The sequence below is a fragment of the Leptonychotes weddellii genome, chromosome 5 (genome assembly GCF_054177405.1).
Source record: "Leptonychotes weddellii isolate Sample4059 chromosome 5, ASM5417740v2, whole genome shotgun sequence".
NCBI classification, from domain to species: Eukaryota; Metazoa; Chordata; class Mammalia; order Carnivora; family Phocidae; genus Leptonychotes; species Leptonychotes weddellii.
This window is the reverse complement of record NC_138373.1, coordinates 107,956,201-107,976,100: the sequence shown is the minus strand read 5'-3', so window position 1 is coordinate 107,976,100 and position 19,900 is coordinate 107,956,201. Positions and strand designations below refer to the sequence as shown.

Here is a 19,900-nt window from a genome sequence, read left to right as displayed (position 1 = left end):
AAGCCGCTGCCTCCGGCCGGGAGACCAACTGCACACTCAGCACCGACTGGGCTTCTGCTCAAGGTTACAGAAGTTGGCCTCTTTTCTGGCCCCCGTTTGGAACCAACTCCACTGCCATCCAGGTGCTTAATAAGCATACACTTGTGTCCTATTGACTTCTGGGGGACAAACCAGAAACCCCGAGGGACTGGGAGTCTTCGTTCTTCTGTGTCCCTTACCAATTCTCCCAAACCAGGATCCCCGGGAGAGCCCAGCAGGGTTCTTGGCACATAGTAGGCACTCAGATTTTGATTGGACTGCTGTAGGGACCCCAAGGGAAACCCTACGGAGCAAAACAGCAAAACAGGATGACCGAAGATAACACACTCCTGGCCCCTCTCCTGGACTTCCCTCCCTCTGAAAAATGCCCAGAAGCTTCTCAGGGAGGCATTGCCAGCTTAGACATCCCAGGCACTCTGGGGCAGCTCTGGCCCCTGCCTCTTGTCATCATCAGCATAATGCATCCATATCTATAATATGGCAAATTTCATATCCTCCCACCCTCTTTGCTGCATTATTGATGGGCTGTGCACTTTTAAAAAAATCAATTGGATCAGGGTGTGGAGCTGGAGTCAAAAGAGAAAAGCCTTTAAAAGTCCGTTCTTCTTGTTTCTGCTGTTTTGAATAGGAGCAGATAAAGCTTCCCCTCTGGTTTGAATAAGTCAAGCCCAGGGCTAGGTTGGCTGTGATTGGCCGGGACTGGGAAAATGAGGTTAAGATGCAAACACAAGCAAATATAACGCAGTGTCTGCGGCCATTACTAAAGCTAAGGCAGTAGGACCTGGCGCCTCCCTCCTTGGGGTGGTTTTCTGACACGGCTGCTCCTTGCCCCGGGACTCGGAAGACGCGGCGGGAGAGAAGGCACGGTAAGGTCTGCTCGGTGGATGGGTGCGCACCAGTAGAGCAATCCTGCTGAACAAGGAGGAAGTGAGGGGAAGAGGACACTGAAATTTCTGTGCCTTTGTTTTCTTGGATGAGGCTTTTAAAGGATTAAACCAGGAGTTTGTACCAGTTTTGCAAACTTCTTGCTGAGCAGTTAAGGCCCTTTTTAGAAAGCACTGAACGGAAAGCAAAGGTCTCAAGCACTGGGAAATAAGGAGACTGCCCCATTCACCTAGCTCAGAAAGGTGGTGTGGGGCAAGGCAGAAGTTAGAACCGGCTTCCTCCGCTTGGGGTCCATTCACAGAGCTTTGTAAGAATTGAGGGCCGCTGGCTTTTAGCCTGGGATTTCAAAACCCCGCCCCACCCCAAGGGTTTCTGCAATGCCGAATTAATAAATAAGGACTTGGGGAAGAGGGAGGAAGAAACTCAGCTTCGGGGGACTTTGATGTCACAAATGCAATCACGTTTTCCGGGTGTTCCAGTGTGGCAGGAAGTGTCTTCTTTGAGCAGGTCCTCTCCTTGGTTGGGGAGCCTTGGCCCAGTGAGCTCCTTCCCTTTTGATCCTTAAGTCCCTGCTGGGAAATGGGACTGCTTTTGGCCTCTGAGAGTCACAGCCCTCATTAATGCCAGCTGGTTCGGTTTTTCCCAGGTTGAAACCTCTCGGTTTTCAAGAAATGAATTCGTTGGCCCTTGTCCCCTTCCCCTAGTTGGGTCACGGCAGTTGCCTTTAATGAATGAAATCGAGGGTCTGAGAAAATCCTGAACAAATACTTCCTGGCAGTTCTGAGCAGCACCGGGGAGGGTGGGGCAGCACGAGTTAGCAAATTAAATCCTCAAACATTGGCTGCTCCGCCTTAGTCTTGCTGTAGCAGAACACAAAGGGAGTCTGGTATTCTGTGTTTTGCCAAAGCCCATGCTAGATAATGGCACAAACTCTCCAAACCTGGCTTCATCCACCGAGGCTCAAGGATGGAATGGCCAAACACGCGCAGTACGCCTCCGGATAGCACAACTCCACGCGGCCCTTTCTGGGTGGGTCGTGTTTTTGTTTTTTACTTTATGTAAATCCATCAAGCACATCTTTTTTCCTTCGCCTCTTGAGAGCATTCATCAGTTATAGGTATTACGGGAACACAAGCTCCTTGAGAGCAAGAACCAGGCAGGCACTTTGATGCTACAAAGCCGCTAGGGGAGCATGGATGTGTGGAAGTGCTTGATGCTCCTAGACACGCCTTGAGCACAGATGGTGCCCGATCCACCCGCACTTGTCTTCCCCGCTTCCTCCTCCTCCCCACCCTGCCTTGTGGGCGGCCACCACCGACTCCTGCGGGTCTGTGTGGGAGGGGACACGGGTGGCCACCCAGCCTGTTGCTGCCAGCACCCCAACTCGGTCCCACACCCTGCTCGGCCATGTTGCTTTCCCTCTTCCGCGACGCACAGGGAATATTATTAGTCAGAGGACAAAAACAAGATGGGGTGTTTGAGTTTTAGGACAGTTTACTTAAAAGGGAAAAGTCTGGAAAGTAAAGCCCAAAGAGGAAGCCAAAGAGTTGACCGCACAGCCGACCTGGCAAGCGAGGACCCTGGGAAGAGCTGGACGGGGTGAATGAGAGAAGGCAGCCGAACCTGGAAATACTGATACAAGCCTTTCTTCCCGTGCGCCACTGAAGGCAGATAAGTTTAGGAAAGGTTACACGACATCAGAGTGACTAAAAGCACAGGTTTTAGGGCCAGATATGAATTTCACTCTAGCGTGTGACATCAGGCAAATTATTTAACCTCTCCAAACCTCAACTCACCTACGATGTAAGATGAAAAGAGACTCAGTTTGTAAGAATTAAATGACAACATAAAGTGAACCCGCACAGGGCTTACCATATTTATCAGCCCTTCAGTAGATAACCGTGGCTATTACCAGGAGAGTGGCAAGGGGGAAGGCGACCTTCTTTCTGGGTGAGCCCCCCTCCCCCAGGCCAGCCAGGCTTACTTGGAGAAGCCATTTCCCACATCGCCATGAAACAGTGCAGGGTGCCCCACAGACACATGGCAGGGTGGCTGACAAGATGCTAGGAAATGACTTAGGGGAAAAGCTGGAGGGCTGCCTGCCGCGAGAGGCATCATCCGCCCCGCTCACTCTGTGATGTTGCAGTCCTGGGAAGACAAGCGCCATGTCTCTGAGCAACGCCTTCAGGGCTGTAGGCAACGACCCTGGGATCATCACCTGGAGAATAGAGGTGAGCTGGGCTGGAGGCGCACCTTCCTCCTCACACGGCATCTGGGGGCGGTCTCTGGTCACCCCGGGTTCCTGCAGTCTCCTGCCTTGGGAAATAGCGAGAGACAGCATCGGAGTCACCTTTTCCTATCCTTGACCCCTCCTGGGTGCTCGCGGGTGGAGGAAATGCTTTTAGCTCTGGAGAGCCGGGCTCCAAGCAAAACTAAGCGTGCCCTTTATCCTGCCATCTGCTCAGTGAGTTTGCACTTGCAGTAAATGCCCTAGAGAAAGACTGAAGGCTCCTGTCAGAAAAACTGGAACCTGTCTTTCACAGGGCACGCTGGCTCCTGCCAAGTGGTAGGGGAGGTGGGGTTACTGCGTAGATCAGGGGGCCGCTCATCCCTTCTCCCACCTGGGCTTGAACCCCTCCAGCTGACCTCGAGCTCCAGCAGTCTAGCTGGGAACAGCCCTGGCCTGGGCAGCTCCACCTGCCAGATGTAAGAACCCCCCTCCCCGCACCTCTCCTCCCTGCTCTGAGCCCAGGTAGGGGCGGCTGCCTAAAACCCAGAGCCCTTAAATCTTCCTGATTATTTCAAAGTAGGTACTAAAAGTTACCAAAAGTATGGTATATTTAACATCTTTACATTTAACACACACATCTTACATAGAATATACACAAGTATGACTGCAGGTGCCTGTCACTTAGAGAGAGTGAGGAAAAATCCCTATCTGAGGCCATGTGAATGGCTCTCCTGGGACAAGCCATATGCGCAGGGGACACATCAAGCCCCCCCCCCAATCCAATACGGAGCGCTGGCCGTGGAGCCCCGCCCACGCACCGCCGGCACTCGCCTCTCACAGCCCCACGGCACCCCCACGCTCTGTTTGCAGCCCTTGCCCAGCACTGGGCGGTCAGGGTTGGAGGACGTTGTCAGAGGCACAGGTGCAGCTGCTCAGAGGTAGGATTTGGCCCGACCGCTTATATCCAGCTCTTTTCTTTTCCCTGCAAAGGGCTAGAGGAGCTCACAAGGCTCCTCACGTATAGTGAGACCAAACAGGTGGTAGGGAGGGGGGTGGGGTAAAGACAGGGACCCAGATTCAGCCCTGGGGCCATGCAGGCAGAGCTCGGCAGAAGCTAGAGGGGTGGGCCCACTAATCCTGTGGCTAGCCACCATGCCCTATAGAATCAGCAGGGACGTCTTCCCTACTTCTCCCCGGCCACCTGTGCCAAATGATGGAGGACAGGGAGGCTGGGGAGTGGGGGGTGGGATGCAGACTATACACAGCCCTTGTCCTTCCAGAAACTGGAGCTGGCACTGGTTCCCCTGAGTGCCCATGGCAACTTCTATGAGGGGGACTGCTACGTCATCCTCTCGGTAAGCACCATCACCCCCAAACCCCCCACCCCTGCCGGTTCCCATGAGCTTCTCCCTTGAGAGCCATTCTTGGGTTCCACCGAGATCTGCTGCTGATGCTAATCAGGTTCCTGGTATCTGTCTTGATTCTTCTTCAGTGTTGTACAGAACAGGCCTCCAGTTTGACTAGAAAGGCCATTCTTAGGGGATGGGGCCCTCAGTCTGAACCTCAGCAAGGACCCCGCAAGCAGCACCTCTCCCTCCTGGGGCCCAGCCCCCACATTAGAGTGGTATGGAGGCAGGCCAGGTAAATACAAGGCCATGCCTCAAAGTGCCCATTCTGGTTGAGGGAACAATATCGCACATGAACAATGCCGACCGAGCCAGGCAGATGGACAGATTGGCACCGTGTCAGCCGCAGGAGAGCAGGGAGCGAAGGGGCACAAGGTCAGTCTGTATCTCAACTTGGAAAAGATCCTCACGGGTCTCCATGTAGTTGGAGAACAGTAAGCTGTCAACTCTCCCCAAATGCGGGAGAATTCTGGGCTGCCAGAGCTTGAGCCACATAGCAGGTGTGCACAGGGGCCCTGGAGGGAGGGAGAGAGGCCCGGAGCCTGCCTAGGGCGGCCACGAGCCACCATACGCCCGGGGGGCCAGCAGCAGAGCGGGATGGAGGTGAGCTGGCCCCTGACCTGATCTCTCTGGACATCCCAGACACGGAGAGTGGGCAGCCTCCTCTCCCAGGACATCCACTTCTGGATTGGGAAGGACTCCTCCCAGGACGAGCAGACCTGCGCGGCCATCTACACCACACAGCTGGATGACTACCTGGGGGGCAGCCCCGTGCAGCACCGAGAGGTCCAGTACCACGAGTCTGACACCTTCCACGGCTACTTCAAGCAGGGCATCATGTGAGTAGTTCACCAGCGCGAGGACAGAAATGGCAGTTTACAAAAGAGGAAACCAAAAGGGCCAATCGGTGTGTGAAGAATCAGAGAAACACAGATCAAATCAAAGCTATGGCTTCCACCTACCAGAGCAGGGCAGACCAGAGGGCCGGGCGGAGGCAAGCGGTGGCAAGACTGGGGGGGAAAGGGGAGGCCGTGTGGCTCGTCGGGGGCGGGGGTTGGTGAGGACCAGTCTGGTGGTCCGTGGCGGCTGGAGGACAGTGTGCTGTCGCTGAGGCGAATCCCACTCCCGGGTGTATAAGTCAGGGAACCTCTCCCACACCCAGCTCCGCAAGGGCTCATGAGCCAGAAGGTTCACAGCAGTGTCAGGAGTGACGGTGTGAAGCCGTGGCCCCCCCCGTAAGTGCCCGTCACAGGGAGACGGGACAAGAAGGAGTACACAGCGGAGGCCGTGGAGCAGATACCGGCTGAGCTGTGGACAGCCCTGAAATTAAAACATGGTGCTAGTGACCAGAGTAAGAGACGGACCTGAAATATATAACAGTGCCAATTTCTGTTTTAAAAAAAATACATGCTCACCAAACAACAGGACACATTTACCCGAATGAAAATAAAAAGGCAGTCATTCAACGGTCGGAAGGGATGCCTGTGGTGGGGAGAGGAGTGGGGGGACATATGCAGAGAAAAGGGAATGCATAAATACTGAAAACAGGAGAGGGGTCTTGGAAAGGACGGGGATGATAATGTTCCACGGCCTGAGGAGTTTAACTCCAAACTTTGCCCTCGAGATTGAAAACAAAAAGAGGGATTCTGAGGAGCTCGAGAGACCTGAGGCTGGTCCAAGGCTAGCTTCTTGCCGGTTGGCAGTCGCACTGACTGAGGACCTGCTGGGCACAGCGCACCCCATGAGTCACCAGGGAGCCCACAGACAAACGTCCTACTCCAGGGTGGCTCTCTGCCCAGCCTGCAGGGTCAGGACGCCTGGGGTGGACACGGGGTTGGGGGGAACTCCAGGGCCAGGAGAGCGGACTCCCCGAGCCGGTTGGTCTTAAGGCCATAGTGCCATGAATTCTTCGGCTGCGGCCACCCAGCCTGTGCCCCTCTCCTTGTCACATGCTGCAATTCACACAGCGGCTAGAACCAGCCAAGCTCGTGCTACGGGGTCCTCACCACGGAGCCACCCGCTGGAACACTAGTCCTCTGCTGGTTGGCTCCTAGACCTCCTCGTATGTCAGCTTGAATGTCACTCCTCCGGAGAAGACTGCCTGGACCACTCTGTCAAAAAGGCCTCACGGAGTCTTGTTCTGTCGCCGCCGCCCCTGAGGGCAGAGGCCTCCCCAGTCCCTAGCACATAAATAACGGGGGGTTATCTGGATATCCCCTCAGCTACAAGAAGGGGGGCGTGGCCTCCGGGATGAAGCATGTGGAGACCAACACCTATGACGTGAAGCGGCTGTTACACGTGAAGGGGAAAAGAAACATCAGGGCCACCGAGGTAAGTCCTGCCCACTCTCTGTCCTGCGCCCAGAGCCTCCCCCGCTAGTACCTAAGAATTCCTCCTGAACGACATCTACTTCTCATCTGCAGGTGGAGATGATCTGGGACAGTTTTAACCAAGGTGATGTCTTCTTGCTGGACCTTGGGAAGGTCATCATCCAATGGAATGGCCCAGAGAGCAACAGCGGAGAACGCCTGAAGGTGTGGTTCTTCCCAGTCTGAGCCCCTTCTCCTCTCCCTCAGGCCCGGTCATGGGGCTCTCACTCTCTAGGTTGCCTTTTCCATCTTCCTTCCTCACTGGCTCTTCTGTGAGATGCGGAGACAGACAGACCCCCACGCTGGAGCAGAATCTGTTTCAGAGACAGGCCAAGTGCCTGAGTCTGTGACTCACCCCCGGGGTCTTAAGCCGCAGAATAACTCCTGTGTCTGGGACCCAGGTTGCTGCCCCCGAAGCCAGCAAGCGCCAAGGGGGCCCAGCGGGACTGAGTGCTTCTTGGGGCTTCTTTGACAGGCTATGCTTCTGGCAAAGGATATTCGGGACAGGGAACGAGGGGGCCATGCTGAAATAGGCGTGATCGAGGGAGACAAGGAGGCAGCAAGTCCAGAGCTGATGAAGGTCCTTCAGGACACCCTTGGCCGGCGCTCTATTATCAAGCCTGCCGTGCCCGATGAGATCATGGACCAGCAGCAGAAATCAAACATCATGTTGTATCAGTGAGTAACTAAACCTGGCTGCTGGTTGGAAGCTGGGGTAGTGGGTGCTTGGCTCCTCATTTTGGGTATAGGCATCTGGCTTTTTTTTTTTAAGATTTTATTTATTTATTTGAGAGAGAGAGAGACAGAGAGAGCGAATGCACACAGAGAGAGAGGGAGGTGGCTCGATGCCAGGACACTCCCCCACACACCCAGAACCTGACCCAGGGAGCTGAAAGCAGACTGAGCATAACCGACTGAGCCACCCAGGTGCCCCCAGGCATCTGGCTTTCTTTTAACCCTTTTCAAATGCAGCTTTCAGAAGGAGCTCAGTGTTCCCCACTCAAGGAGGCAGCTACCATCTGCTCTTGTCAGCAACTCTTCCTGGTCTCTTGAGGAGACTCTTCCTTTACTTGGCTCTATCTATGCCCAGGGATGTGGAGGAGATCATGTTCCGGAGAGAGATGCACCAAAGTCTCCTCTCGAGAACAGAGTCCATCACATTCCTGTCTGCATTCAAGCCATGCCTGTCATAAGAGGTCAAACTTGACCCAGAAACTCTACACTGAAATAAAACCAGCAAAATATCAAACTGACTACAAGATGCTTTGTAGAAGAGAAGGCACAAGCTAACTTCTCCCCTTTTCCAGTGTCTCGGACTCAGCTGGGCAGCTGGTGGTCACAGAGGTAGCGACAAGGCCCCTGGTCCAGGACTTACTGAACCATGATGTGAGTAGAGCTTGGGTAGGCGCGGCTTCTGTGGCCAGACCTGGCTTCAGAGATCTTCCTTATGGTCCCGATTGGCAGTAACCACCTTTATCCCTGCCCGCTTCAGGACTGCTACATCTTAGACCAAAGTGGAACCAAGATCTACGTGTGGAAAGGAAGAAGAGCCACAAAGACTGAGAAACAGACGGCCATGTCTAAAGCCCTGGTAGGAGCTACAGATGTACAGTATTGTCCACAAAATTCTGTCAGGACCACGTCAGATGTGTTCAGAGAACCAGACGAGGCACTTGGGCTTACGACAGCACTGTTACATACACGGACTTCAGTCAGACAGACAACCTGGGGATAAATCCAGGTTTAAGAGACAACTCCTAGGGTTGTTCTGAGGCGTCAGTAACATTTGTAAGGCACTTAGGACAGTACCTGGTGCCTACACTTGCTCAGTAAACATGGCTGCTATTATCGAAGGGGACATCACATCACGGTCAACGGCCCTGTCCTCAAGGGGCCTGTGACGTTGTCCGGACCCATGCAGATGAACCCAGCAAGATGCGCTTACGCAGCAGTAAATGAGCAAATGCTTGTGACACAAACTCAGTGGAGTACATGAGTGCGGCAGGAACACAGTATAGAGGATCTTGCAAAAAAAAAATTAATGATCATGACAGGCCAATCCAGAGATATGAAAATGTTCCCACAGTCCTTTCCCTGAGGCAGGTAACTTGGTCCCTAGACATAAGTGAGTTAGCATTTGACTCCAACTCCCACAAGGGAGCAATCCTGCTGACTGGCTTCAAAGGGCAAGTCACCAGACAAGCAAAGAACCCAGTGCATTCCCTGACTGACATGACTTTCGGGGGCGGGGGGGGCTGTCCGCAGAACTTCATCCAGATGAAGGGCTACCCCCGCAGCACCAACGTGGAGACCATCAACGACGGTGCTGAGTCGGCCATGTTCAAGCAGCTGTTCCAGAAGTGGGCAGTGAAGGACCAGACCGTGGGCCTGGGGAAAACGTTTGGTGTCGGCAAAATTGGTAAGGCTGCTCCCCAGCTCCCCTTCCCACTGCTGGGACTCTCTAGAAAGGCAGGAACAGATGCTCTTCACTCACTTGGCTTCTCCCAACCCCTTCTCTGCAGCTAAAGTTCTCCAGGATAAATTTGATGTGACTTTGCTGCACACCAAGCCGGAAGTCGCTGCCCAGGAAAGAATGGTCGATGATGGCAATGGGGAAGTTGAGGTAAGTCAGTGATTGGCATCTCAGGGCAGGCAGCACCGGCCCTCCTAGCTGTTTTGCTGGAGAGGAGGGAGATGGTGACTCTGGTCTGCTTTGCTTTCGTTTTCATCTCTGGGACCTCAGGAGTCGGCTCTCAGAGGTGACCGGAGTCTGCAAGGCTTTCCCACAACCCCTCAGGGAAGTAAAAAGCCACTACCCCCGTGTGCTATCAATAACTCACCGGGCAGAAATAGTCAAATCATCTTAGAGCCATGATGGGGATGCACCGGAGCAGGAATGATCTGGTTCTTCTCGGGATTCAAATCATGCAAATGTGATAAGCCCTCACAACTGGGAAAGAAGAACCAGAGAGGGAAGGTGTACTTTGGGTGGATGTTCATGCCTCACCCGCCTGGATTCTCCGCGAAGCATGGCCCAGTTCCCTTCAGGCAGCCATCTTTCCAAATAGGAGCCCCATCTCTGGGAACTTGTGTCTCCTTCTGTGTCCAGATCTGGAGGATTGAAAACCTGGAGCTGGTCCCCGTGGAGCATCAGTGGTACGGCTTCTTCTATGGGGGAGACTGCTATCTGGTTCTCTACACATACGAGGTGAATGGGAAGCCACGCTACATCTTGTATATCTGGCAGGTAGGCCTGACGCAGGCTCCTCCTTGGGATCCTGACGCTACCTCTGGCCACTGGGCGGGGGCGAGGGGTAGCAAGGACCCATTGCTCGCCCTCTCACCCCTGCAGGGCCGCCACGCCTCCAAGGATGAGCTGGTGGCCTCAGCATACCAGGCCACGGAGGTGGATCAGCAGTTTGATGGGGCGCCTGTGCAGGTCCGAGTTACCATGGGGAAGGAGCCCCGCCACTTCATGGCCATCTTCAAAGGGAAGCTGGTTATCTTTGAGGTGAGACCCCTCAGAAAAAGTGACACCAGGAGCAGGAATACTCAGACAAATAAGTCAGCAGGAGGCTGCAGTATAGGAGAGGAGGGATGGAAACCAGGGCTGGGGGTAGACACAGACAAGAAGAGGGTTAATCTCTCTGAGACACTCAAGGGAATCCCAGCTGCCCAGGGCTTCAAGTCCAAACCACTGCCTCGTTAACATCCAAGGTGTTTCATGATCTGACCGGTTTTACCCATGCGGGTGTGTTACTCTCAGCGCCCTAACCCACACTCTCCACTCCGGTGAGGTAGGTCTCCCCATTAGACCTCACGTGTGCCACATGATGCCCTGTCCAGTCCCGCCCCTGGGCGTGCCCACTTCTTCCATGAAGCCCTGGCTGAAGCACTACCAGCACTATAATGTCATATGCTTGATATCACCCAAGCCTGCGGGCAAGTCCTAGCCTTGTCATTTATTGACCAGGTTGCTAAGCCTCAATTTTCCCATCTGTACTGTAATAAATACCTACTTTGGGGGCACCTGGGTGGCTGTCAGTTAAGCGTCCGACTCTTGATTTCAGCTCAGGTCATGATCTCAGGGCTGTGAGATCGAGCCCCGCATCAGGCTCCATACGCAGCAGGGAGTCTGCTTGGGATTCTCTCTCTCCCTCTCCTGCTGCCCCTCCTTCTGCTCACGAGCATGTGTGCTCTCTCTCTCTTTCTCTCTCTCTCTCTCAAATAAATAAATAAATCTTTAAAAATAAATACCTACTGGGGTGCCTGGGTGGCTCAGTTGGTTGGCGGCTGCCTTCGGCTTGGGTCATGATCCCGGGGTCCTGGGATCAAGCCCCACATCGGGCTCCCTGCTCAGCAGGAAGCCTGCTTCTCCCTCTCCCTCTGCTGCTCCCCCTGCTTGTGCTCTCGCTCTCTCTCTCAAATAAATGAAATCTAAACAAAAAAGAAAAAAAAATTTTAAACTAATAAATAAATACCTACTTCACAGTTATTACGAGGATCCATGAAATGATATAGGTAAAGCACCAGCCATAGAGCTTAGCATATAATAAGAGTCTCTGAATGAGAGCTAATATTATTGGTACCGCAGTTCCAGCTCACCTGATCTCTCCCAGTTGGCATGGAAGCTCCCTGAGGGCAAAAGCAGTGGTAAATTCATCCGTAATCTCCACAATGGCTAGCCTAGTGCTCTGTTCACATGGTGCCTCTTAGAACCAGATTCTGCTTTTCTCCTTCTCTCTAGGGTGGGACTTCCAGAAAGGGAAATGCTGAGCCCAATCCCCCAGTAAGGCTCTTCCAGATTCAAGGAAATGACAAATCTAACACCAAAGCGGTGGAGGTTCCAGCCTTGGCCTCCTCCCTGAACTCCAGTGATGCCTTTCTGCTACGGAGCCAGGCAGAGCACTACCTGTGGTATGGCAAGGTGAGACAGCTGGGCCCAGGGCTCACACCAGCCCCTTGGAGCCCAGCCCTATGCCCACCTTCCTGTCAGCAAGGACAAAGGAACTAAAAAGTAGGCCGGAGCAGTCCTCAAGAAGATGAGCCTTTTCCTAAAGGATATTCAAAGGAACTGCCAAAGTTCCCCACGATTAGAAACTCACTGACAGCCTTGCTCACACCCAGGAGATGCTCCATAAACTTCTACACAGAGGGAGGCTGGATAAGTCAATCTTTCCACACCAGTTTGGTGGATCGTAGGAGGACAGGCATTAACATTGAACACAAACACTAAAACTGTGATTTTTGTCAATTCGGAGTGCATCTACATTAAAAAGCACTAAAATTGTTTTACAAAAGAGAATTGAACAGGAAAAGATGCTCCACATCACAGGTATCAGGGCAATGCTAGTGAAAACCACAGAGATACCACTGTATGCCTAGCATAAGGGCTAAAAAAAAAAAGACAATATCAAGTGCAGATGAGGATACAGGAACTCACCTGTATTGCTGGTGGGAATGCACCAGCCTTTGGAAAATGATTTGACAGTTTCTTATAAAACACACACCTATGATCCAGCAATCCCGTGCCTGGGTATTTATTTACCCACAAGAAAGAAAAAACTACCTTCACACAAATATATCTGGCACCTTTATTCATAATCACCCAAAATTGGAAGCAATTCAACTGAAGAATGAAAAGACAGTGGTATATTTATACAGTAGGATACTACTCAGCAGCACAAAGAAAAAAGCTGTTGATCCTCCCAACAAGGGTGAATCTCAAATGTCCTATGCTAAGTGAAGGAAGCCAAACTCAAAGGCTATCTAGTGTATGATTCCATTTATAACATTGTGGTATATTTATACAGTAGGATACTACTCAGCAGCACAAAGAAAAAAGCTGTTGATCCTCCCAACAAGGGTGAATCTCAGATGTCCTATGCTAAGTGAAGGAAGCCAAACTCAAAGGCTATCTAGTGTATGATTCCATTTATAACATTCTGGAAAAGGCAAACTGTAGTGATGGAGAACAGATTGGCGGTTGCCAGAGGTTAAGGATTTGCGGAGGGTCTGATGACAAAGGGGAAGTAGCCTGAGGGAATTTTTTGCAGGGCTGAGGCGATGTTCTGTATCTTCATTTTGATGACGGTAACATGATTCTCTGTTGGTCAAGACTCATAGAACTGTACACCAAAAAGTGAATTTTCTTGAATGTAATTTAAAGAATAAATTTAAATGTTTTCTCTTAAAAAAAAAAAAAAATCAAGAGGAGGTGCTAACATTCCAACCGAAGCTGAAACAAAGGTGTCTCTGACCAACATCCACGGTGGGCTCAGAGTCCAGTCCTGCTCTTTGCCACCACGCTGTTTTCCTTTCCCCACCCCTCCTTTCCCAAGACTAGAACAAACCTAGCTCCCCATCCTGGGGCACTGTTGCCTGGTAGCTGATCCAAGTACAGTCTTAGTGTGACTCCCTCCCCCTGCCCATCGACGTGTCTATGTGCGACTAACACTTGTGTTCTCCTCACCCCACTCTCAGGGGTCTAGTGGGGATGAGCGGGCGATGGCTAAGGAGCTGGCCAGCCTTCTCTGCGAGGGCACCGAGGACACTGTGGCTGAGGGCCAGGAGCCAGCTGAGTTCTGGGACCTGCTGGGAGGAAAAACTGCCTATGCCAACGACAAAAGGTATGGGAACGCGCTGTCCCCTCCTCGGGGCTCCCCCTGCCGCCCAGGCTTGTGAACTGCACAAACTCTAGGATGCCTTTCAGTTCTAAAAACCTATTTCTTGATGAACCACTGAACGCTACCCCTGACACCAATACTGAACTCTATGTCAACTAACTAGAATTTAAATTTAAAAAAAAACATTATTTCTTAGTAGCTCAGTTCCTCTAAATGGACTGCATTGCAGACTACAGCAGGAAATCCTAGATGTGCAGCCTCGTCTCTTTGAATGTTCCAATAAGATTGGGCGGTTCGTTGTCATGGAGATCACAGACTTCACCCAGGATGACCTGAACCCAGGTGATGTGATGCTCCTAGATACCTGGGACCAGGTAAGACACAGCCAGAGAACTTGGAACAAGTGACAAAGACCCCCCCCCCGCCGACTTTAGGCTACTTTTCATGTCGCACCTCCCCTACCAGGATAAACCTGGGGTAGCCCTGGCCCTTCCCCAAGTCCACCAAACATCTGTCAGTGGTAGCCAAAGGAAGAGCCCACTTTTTGCCAGGGATGGAGAGAACAGAGTGTTGTTTAAAACTGACCACCTCGGGCGCCTGGGTGGCTCAGTTGGTTAAGCGACTGCCTTCGGCTCAGGTCATGATCCTGGAGTCCCGGGATCGAGTCCCACATCGGGCTCCCTGCTCAGCAGGGGGTCTGCTTCTCCCTCTGCCCTCTTCCCTCTCGTGGTCTCTGTCTCTCATTCTCTCTCTCTCAAATAAATAAATAAAATCTTTAAAACTGACCACCTTGGGAAGTTTCCCACCTTGCCTTGGGAAAATCAGTCCATCTTATCATCATGCACTTCTTTTTCTTAGGAGAGACAGCAACAGGCTCCACACTCAGAACGATGGGCCTCTTAGGGAATATTGGGCCGTAAAGGGGAGATCTCCAAGGCAAACCCTCCCTGACATCCTATTTTCCTCAGCTCAGCTCAGCAGACGTACTCAGCACTTCCTTCGTGCCCCAGTCACTATGATAGGGGTAGGGTCACCAAGGTGAAGGGCCTCTGCTCTCAGAGTTTATAGGCTGATGGAGGGGCTGGACAAAGAAACATCATTTTGCTGTAATAGAGGTATGGTGCCATGGGAGCACAAATTAGGGGCACTCAACATAGTTTAGGGGTTCAGAGAAGACTTCCTAGAGGAGATGGCTCCCAGGCTGAATCGCAAAGGATGAGTGGGCATTAATCAGGTAGAGAGAGCATCCTGGGCAAAGGAAATAGCACAAGTTAAAAAGCAAGGCATGTAATCGTCTAGTATACAAGGAACTCCCGACAATATCATCAGACCTTAAGATAGGGTAGAGGAGTTCGAGATGAAGCTAAGAAGTAGGTATGGGCCTTACCTACCATGTCAAGTTTTAATTTTATCCTGGAAAGCTACGGAAATTTAAGCAGGTGAATGACACGGTCGCTGTGCTTTCGACTGATCACCCTGCAAAGTGTGGGAGAGGAGGGATGGGGGAAACGACAGAAGGTGTGCTGGGAGGCCAGTCAGGAGAGCACTGTTAACAGTTGAGTAAGAGGACTAAGGGCCACCTCGGGCTGCACAGGGGCAATGGGGTCAGATAGAGGAATGTTGACACTTATGACAAATACATAGGAGGGAAACGGGCTGGCCTTGGTGACTCGCTGGGTACAGGGGCATCGAGGATGGCTCCCAGGTTACTGCCCTAGGTGACTGGATGGATGCCATTGACCAAGAATGGAGACACAGACGCAAGTCTAGAAAAGAAGAGCTACATTTGGGGGGTTCTGTTTGAGGTTCCTAGAGACAGCCACGGTCAGGGGGAGGGGGAGTGTCCTGCAAAAAGTTGAGTTCAGGAAGCCGAAGCTCAGCGACAGCTTGGGACTGGACATGTAGATTTAGGAGATACATGTGTAATTAAAATCAAAACACCAAGCTGATTCTGGGAAAGCCTTTCTCTCTGCTGAGCAAATGAGGCCGGGAAAGTTCTCGGAGGCTGTGGTTCGCTGAGGGGGAAAGGAAAGGCAGTGGGTCTGGTCTAGTCCTTAGTCCTTGATAGAAGCGCGTTAAGATGCCACCTCTACCACACAGGTGTTCTTGTGGATTGGGGCTGAGGCCAATGCCACAGAGAAGGAGAGCGCCCTTGCGACGGCCCAGGAGTACCTGCACACTCACCCCAGCGGCCGGGATGCAGACACACCGATCCTGATCATCAAACAGGGCTTTGAGCCTCCCATCTTCACGGGCTGGTTCTTGGCGTGGGACCCTCATGTTTGGAGCGTAAGAACAGGGAGAATGGGGGAGACCTCCCTACTGCCCGGGAGCTCAGCGCAAATAGCTTAGTGGGAAGGCAGGGTACTGACTTAAGGGCTGAGTAAATCCAGGACCACATTTCCCCCACCCCCTCTCCACTCCCCTGCTTTTTCCTTTCCTTCTCTTTTCTGCCCACCACGGCACTCAGTCTGGTTAGAGAATTCACAGCTTGTCTCAGGAAGAAGCCGTGTGTGGAAGTAAGTGATGGTTGATAAAGTTTATCCACACACATCTCCTTTTTTGAGCTTTACAACCACCCTGACAGCTGGGGCAAACGTTTCCATGTTAAAGAGGAGGAAGCTTAGAGGAGGGGATTTGTCAAAAGTCACAGTTAACCAAAGAAGCCAGGTTTTCTGACTCCTAGTCAATGGCTCTGTCTTCTTCGGTCTTGTGTGGAGGGTTAAGGAACACCAGCAAAGAATGCAGATCATGTTGAACGACCTTCCAACCTGGCGTGGACCCAGAAGGGGGGATTTTCATTCCTGCGTAGCCCTGCAATGTCTTCTGATTCCCCGGCTTTGTTGCTTTCCTCGAGGGTAGACGAGGCCTAAGATGTCCCTCCCCCCTGTAAGCAGCACCTTGTCCTGTCTTCCGTCTCTTTGTTCCAGGCAGGGAAATCCTATGAGCAGTTAAAAGAAGAGCTGGGAGATGCCACTGCTATCACGAGAATCACTGCTGTGAGTTGGGTTTGCTCCTGCAGAAGCAAGTCACACGGGCATTCGGAGCCAGAGAGAAACCGTAAACGCTACAGACACCACATGGGCGAAACCCTATCGTGTCCTTCTTAGTATCACTCTAGTGGGCTCTTTTGATTTCAGATTGTTCTAATCAATAGCAAAGCAGGTCTCAAAGCCAAGTTCCTCGTTTTACTGTCTTCCTGAATTTAGAATAGACTTGCTGCTTTAAAAAAAACCATATTTTTAAATATAAATATAAGGAATTATGACCTAGGAATCACCTACAATTATGGACTGAATGTGTTTGTCTTCCAAAATTCGTATGTTGAACCCCTAGCCCCTAATGTGGTGGTATGAGGAGGTGGGGCCTTTAGGGGGTAATTAGTGCCCTTGAAGGAAGAGCTAGGAGGGCTGGCTCTCTACCAGATGAGGATACACTGGGAAGATGCCATCCACAAGCTGGGAAGCGAGCTCTCCCCAGACCCAGGATTTCCAGACACCTTGATCTTGGACTAGGTTCCTAGCCTCCAGAACTCTTGAGAAATGAATGTTTGTTGTTTAAGCTAAAAAACAAACAAAACCTAGGTTTATTATTCAATTCTATCATTCAGGACAGACTAAATTGACTGGCAGTATTTTTCATAAATAATAAGCTTCTAACCGAAATGAGATGCTTACCAGTTTCTGACCGTGCAGACCACAAAAAACTCATTACCCCTACTCTAATGGCAAAAAGAAGTGGAGCCTCTGGCCAGGAATGCAACAGCTCTTTAGCATCAGGATGAGCACATGATAGCAGGTGTCCATGCCATCTGCAGCTCCATCCTTTGTGCACTACAAACTCAAGATTCCAAAGCTAATGGCTACATAGTATCTTTAAAATGTATTTAACAACAGTATGACTTCAATTTGAAGTCATTTAAAGGCTGGAAATGTAGAGCCTAAATACAAGCGCCAAAAGAAGGTCTGTGATCACAGTATTGAAATGAGATTTAAGCACAGCGTTAAGCCAAACTGCCTATACAGGATTTACCCTAGACTCACTGAAGCAGCTTTCCCAAGAAGCACCCCAAAATCTGAATATTTTAGATTCCCAGATGATTCTGACAGGCAGCCAGCTTTAGGGATCATCGTTCGAAAAGGTGATCACAAAGGGTGCAGTAGTACCAGCCAAAATATTAAATACTATACACACAGAACTTCAACTGCACAGACCCTGAACAGTCTTTTATCCTGTCCACATTCTTATCTTACCTAGGACATGAGGAATGCAACCCTCTCCCTGAATTCTGAGCCAAAATATTACCCCATAGAAGTCCTGTTGAAAAATCAAAATCAGGAGCTGCCTGAGGATGTGAACCCTGCCAAAAAGGAGGTGAGTGGCTAAAGGAACTATGTCTACTGTGAGTGGAGCTCTCCATGAGGGAAGCACCTGTCTCAGTACATGGCCTAGGACAGCTCTGGCACATTGTAGGCCCCTCAACAGACATCTGAGCTACCTGGTAGCTCAAGACAAAAACCCAGGGCTCCTTTTTTCCCACCCCCCAACATCAGTCCATCAGCTGGCCTCTGTCCACTCCTCCCCGTCTCTCTGCTGTCCAGCCATCACGGACTACTGCCAAGAGTCCCCCAGCTGGCTTCCCGCTGAAAATGAAAAAGAATCCAGAATCCTTTCTGTGGCCTCCGCAGCTCTACACAACCTGGCCTACACCTGCCTCTCTGATGTCCGATCTCATATACTACCGCCCTCTTCACTTACCACCCTCTAGCCAGGGGCTCCCTGTCTCAAACGCGCTCGGCCCGGCCTTTGAGCCTTTATGCCGCCTGAGAAACCTTTCTTCTCTCAGACCATCACAGAGCTAGCTCCTCCTCATGGTTCAGGTGCTGGCTGGCCCTCCCTGACTGCCCTAACACTGCTTAAGAGCAAGGACCTTCTCTGTCTTGTTCACCGCCACGTTCTCCACTTTTTGGCACCTACAACAGGGCCTGGCAGATGGTATGCCCTCTTGAAGTTTTGGTTGAATTCACTTATTTTCCCCTTGAAGGAGTTGATTTGGGATGGGTCTCTGGGTTTTCCACAATGTCTTAGCTAACCAACTCTTAAGGATCTGGACCACAACTTGCTTGAAAACAGAAGCCGTATCTTTCAGAGAGCAAATATTCAGTAAGCATCAATTTATGCTCTGAACAAGATCCACGCGATCTTGCATTCGAAATGTCTGGATAAAAAAATGGCAGATGAGGGCCTGAAGTGAGGAACACCAGCATTCGATTTAGTTCTCCATTCAGCCAAAACTCATGTCTAGAATTCATCATATATAACCCAATTCTTGTTCTTCCGGCCAAAAACTGGTGCCAGGTGGGACCATGAGAGCAGCAAATCCGGTCAGCTTCTGCTCAGGCCAAAATGGGATTCTACAACCCAAGAACCCTCCAGTGAATAATTTAAGTCCATTACAGACTTTCTGAAAAATTCCTTCTCCTTCCCCCTTCAAAGACACTCTCTTGGCTTTACCCTCCCCTCCTCTGTTGGCATTGATGGGTGTCATGTCCTCCTCCTAACTACAGACTTTGTTTTCTCTCTTAGAATTACCTCTCTGAACAGGATTTTATTTCTGTGTTTGGCATCACAAGAGGGCAATTTGCTGCTCTGCCTTGCTGGAAGCAGCTCCAAATGAAGAAAGAAAAGGGGCTTTTCTAAGGCAAGAAGCTATATGCCTATTGCAAGACCACAGAAGTGAGCAGATAGTGCCAAGAACAGGAAAAAATTTATCTACCAATTTTTGCCCAATAGCTAGCTACTTAATTTAGATACAGTATGGTCTGCAAATCACAGCATGTTCTCCATCTTTCTCACCCCTGCATTCCACAGTTGTTATATACCTAAAATGTTAATTACCTACTTTTCGATTTGTGTGGCCTTCCGGCTAAAGTCTCAGCAGAAAGCACCATAACTGCATGAATCCAGAGAAGTGAGAGGAAAAAAAACCAACGAAGTTTAAAGTGTTTAATAATGGGGCAAGGATGTAAGGTTGTTTTAAATTGTAAGCTCGGTATTTGCAAAATCTACTTAACCCACGAAATCACTGAAGTTATTTCCATATATACCCCAAGGGCAAAATCCAAATGCCCAGATCTGTATGTGCCAGAGATTTTTAACTTTTCAAATAAAGATATCTGTGTGAGCAAATGAGAGTTCTTTTCACCATTTGGGGCTTGCCTGTTACGGTAATTATTTTGTGATGCCGGGAGAAAAGTCTCCTTACTGGGGTAGTAAAGTCTATGACAGACACCACTTGAGGCTGCACATACTGTCCCAACATGATGGAAGGATCCAGCAAGTATG

At 50.9% G+C, this 19,900-nt stretch overlaps 1 protein-coding gene across 2 annotated transcripts; it reads left to right on the top strand.

Annotated features, from left to right (window-relative positions):
* The first annotated feature begins 171 nt into the window (after positions 1-171).
* AVIL (advillin) lies at positions 172-19,742 on the top strand. 2 transcript variants are annotated; one of them, XM_081821961.1, is made up of 20 exons: positions 172-905; positions 3,071-3,155; positions 4,435-4,509; positions 5,203-5,399; positions 6,783-6,891; positions 6,984-7,094; positions 7,405-7,607; positions 8,237-8,315; positions 8,422-8,520; positions 9,195-9,348; positions 9,452-9,552; positions 10,039-10,176; positions 10,282-10,440; positions 11,677-11,856; positions 13,413-13,558; positions 13,785-13,929; positions 15,656-15,844; positions 16,486-16,554; positions 17,813-17,929; positions 19,142-19,742. In XM_081821961.1, exons 2-20 carry the CDS (start codon positions 3,090-3,092, stop codon positions 19,253-19,255), a joined length of 2,451 nt encoding a protein of 816 aa, XP_081678087.1. In that variant the 5' UTR covers positions 172-905; positions 3,071-3,089; the 3' UTR covers positions 19,256-19,742. The 2 variants fall into 2 exon arrangements, with proteins under 2 accessions (XP_081678087.1, XP_006740102.1); XM_006740039.3 differs by having other exon boundaries at positions 172-3,155.
* Positions 19,743-19,900: the final 158 nt, after the last annotated feature.

Excerpts from the sequence above, each read along its gene's own strand:
- AVIL (XM_081821961.1), top strand. The coding sequence starts at position 3,090 with ATGTCTCTGAGCAACGCCTTCAGGGCTGTAGGCAACGACCCTGGGATC. Across the intron at positions 16,555-17,812 it reads CTATCACGAGAATCACTGCT|GACATGAGGAATGCAACCCT; the intron begins GTGAGTTGGGTT and ends TATCTTACCTAG. Across the intron at positions 17,930-19,141 it reads TGAACCCTGCCAAAAAGGAG|AATTACCTCTCTGAACAGGA; the intron begins GTGAGTGGCTAA and ends TTTCTCTCTTAG.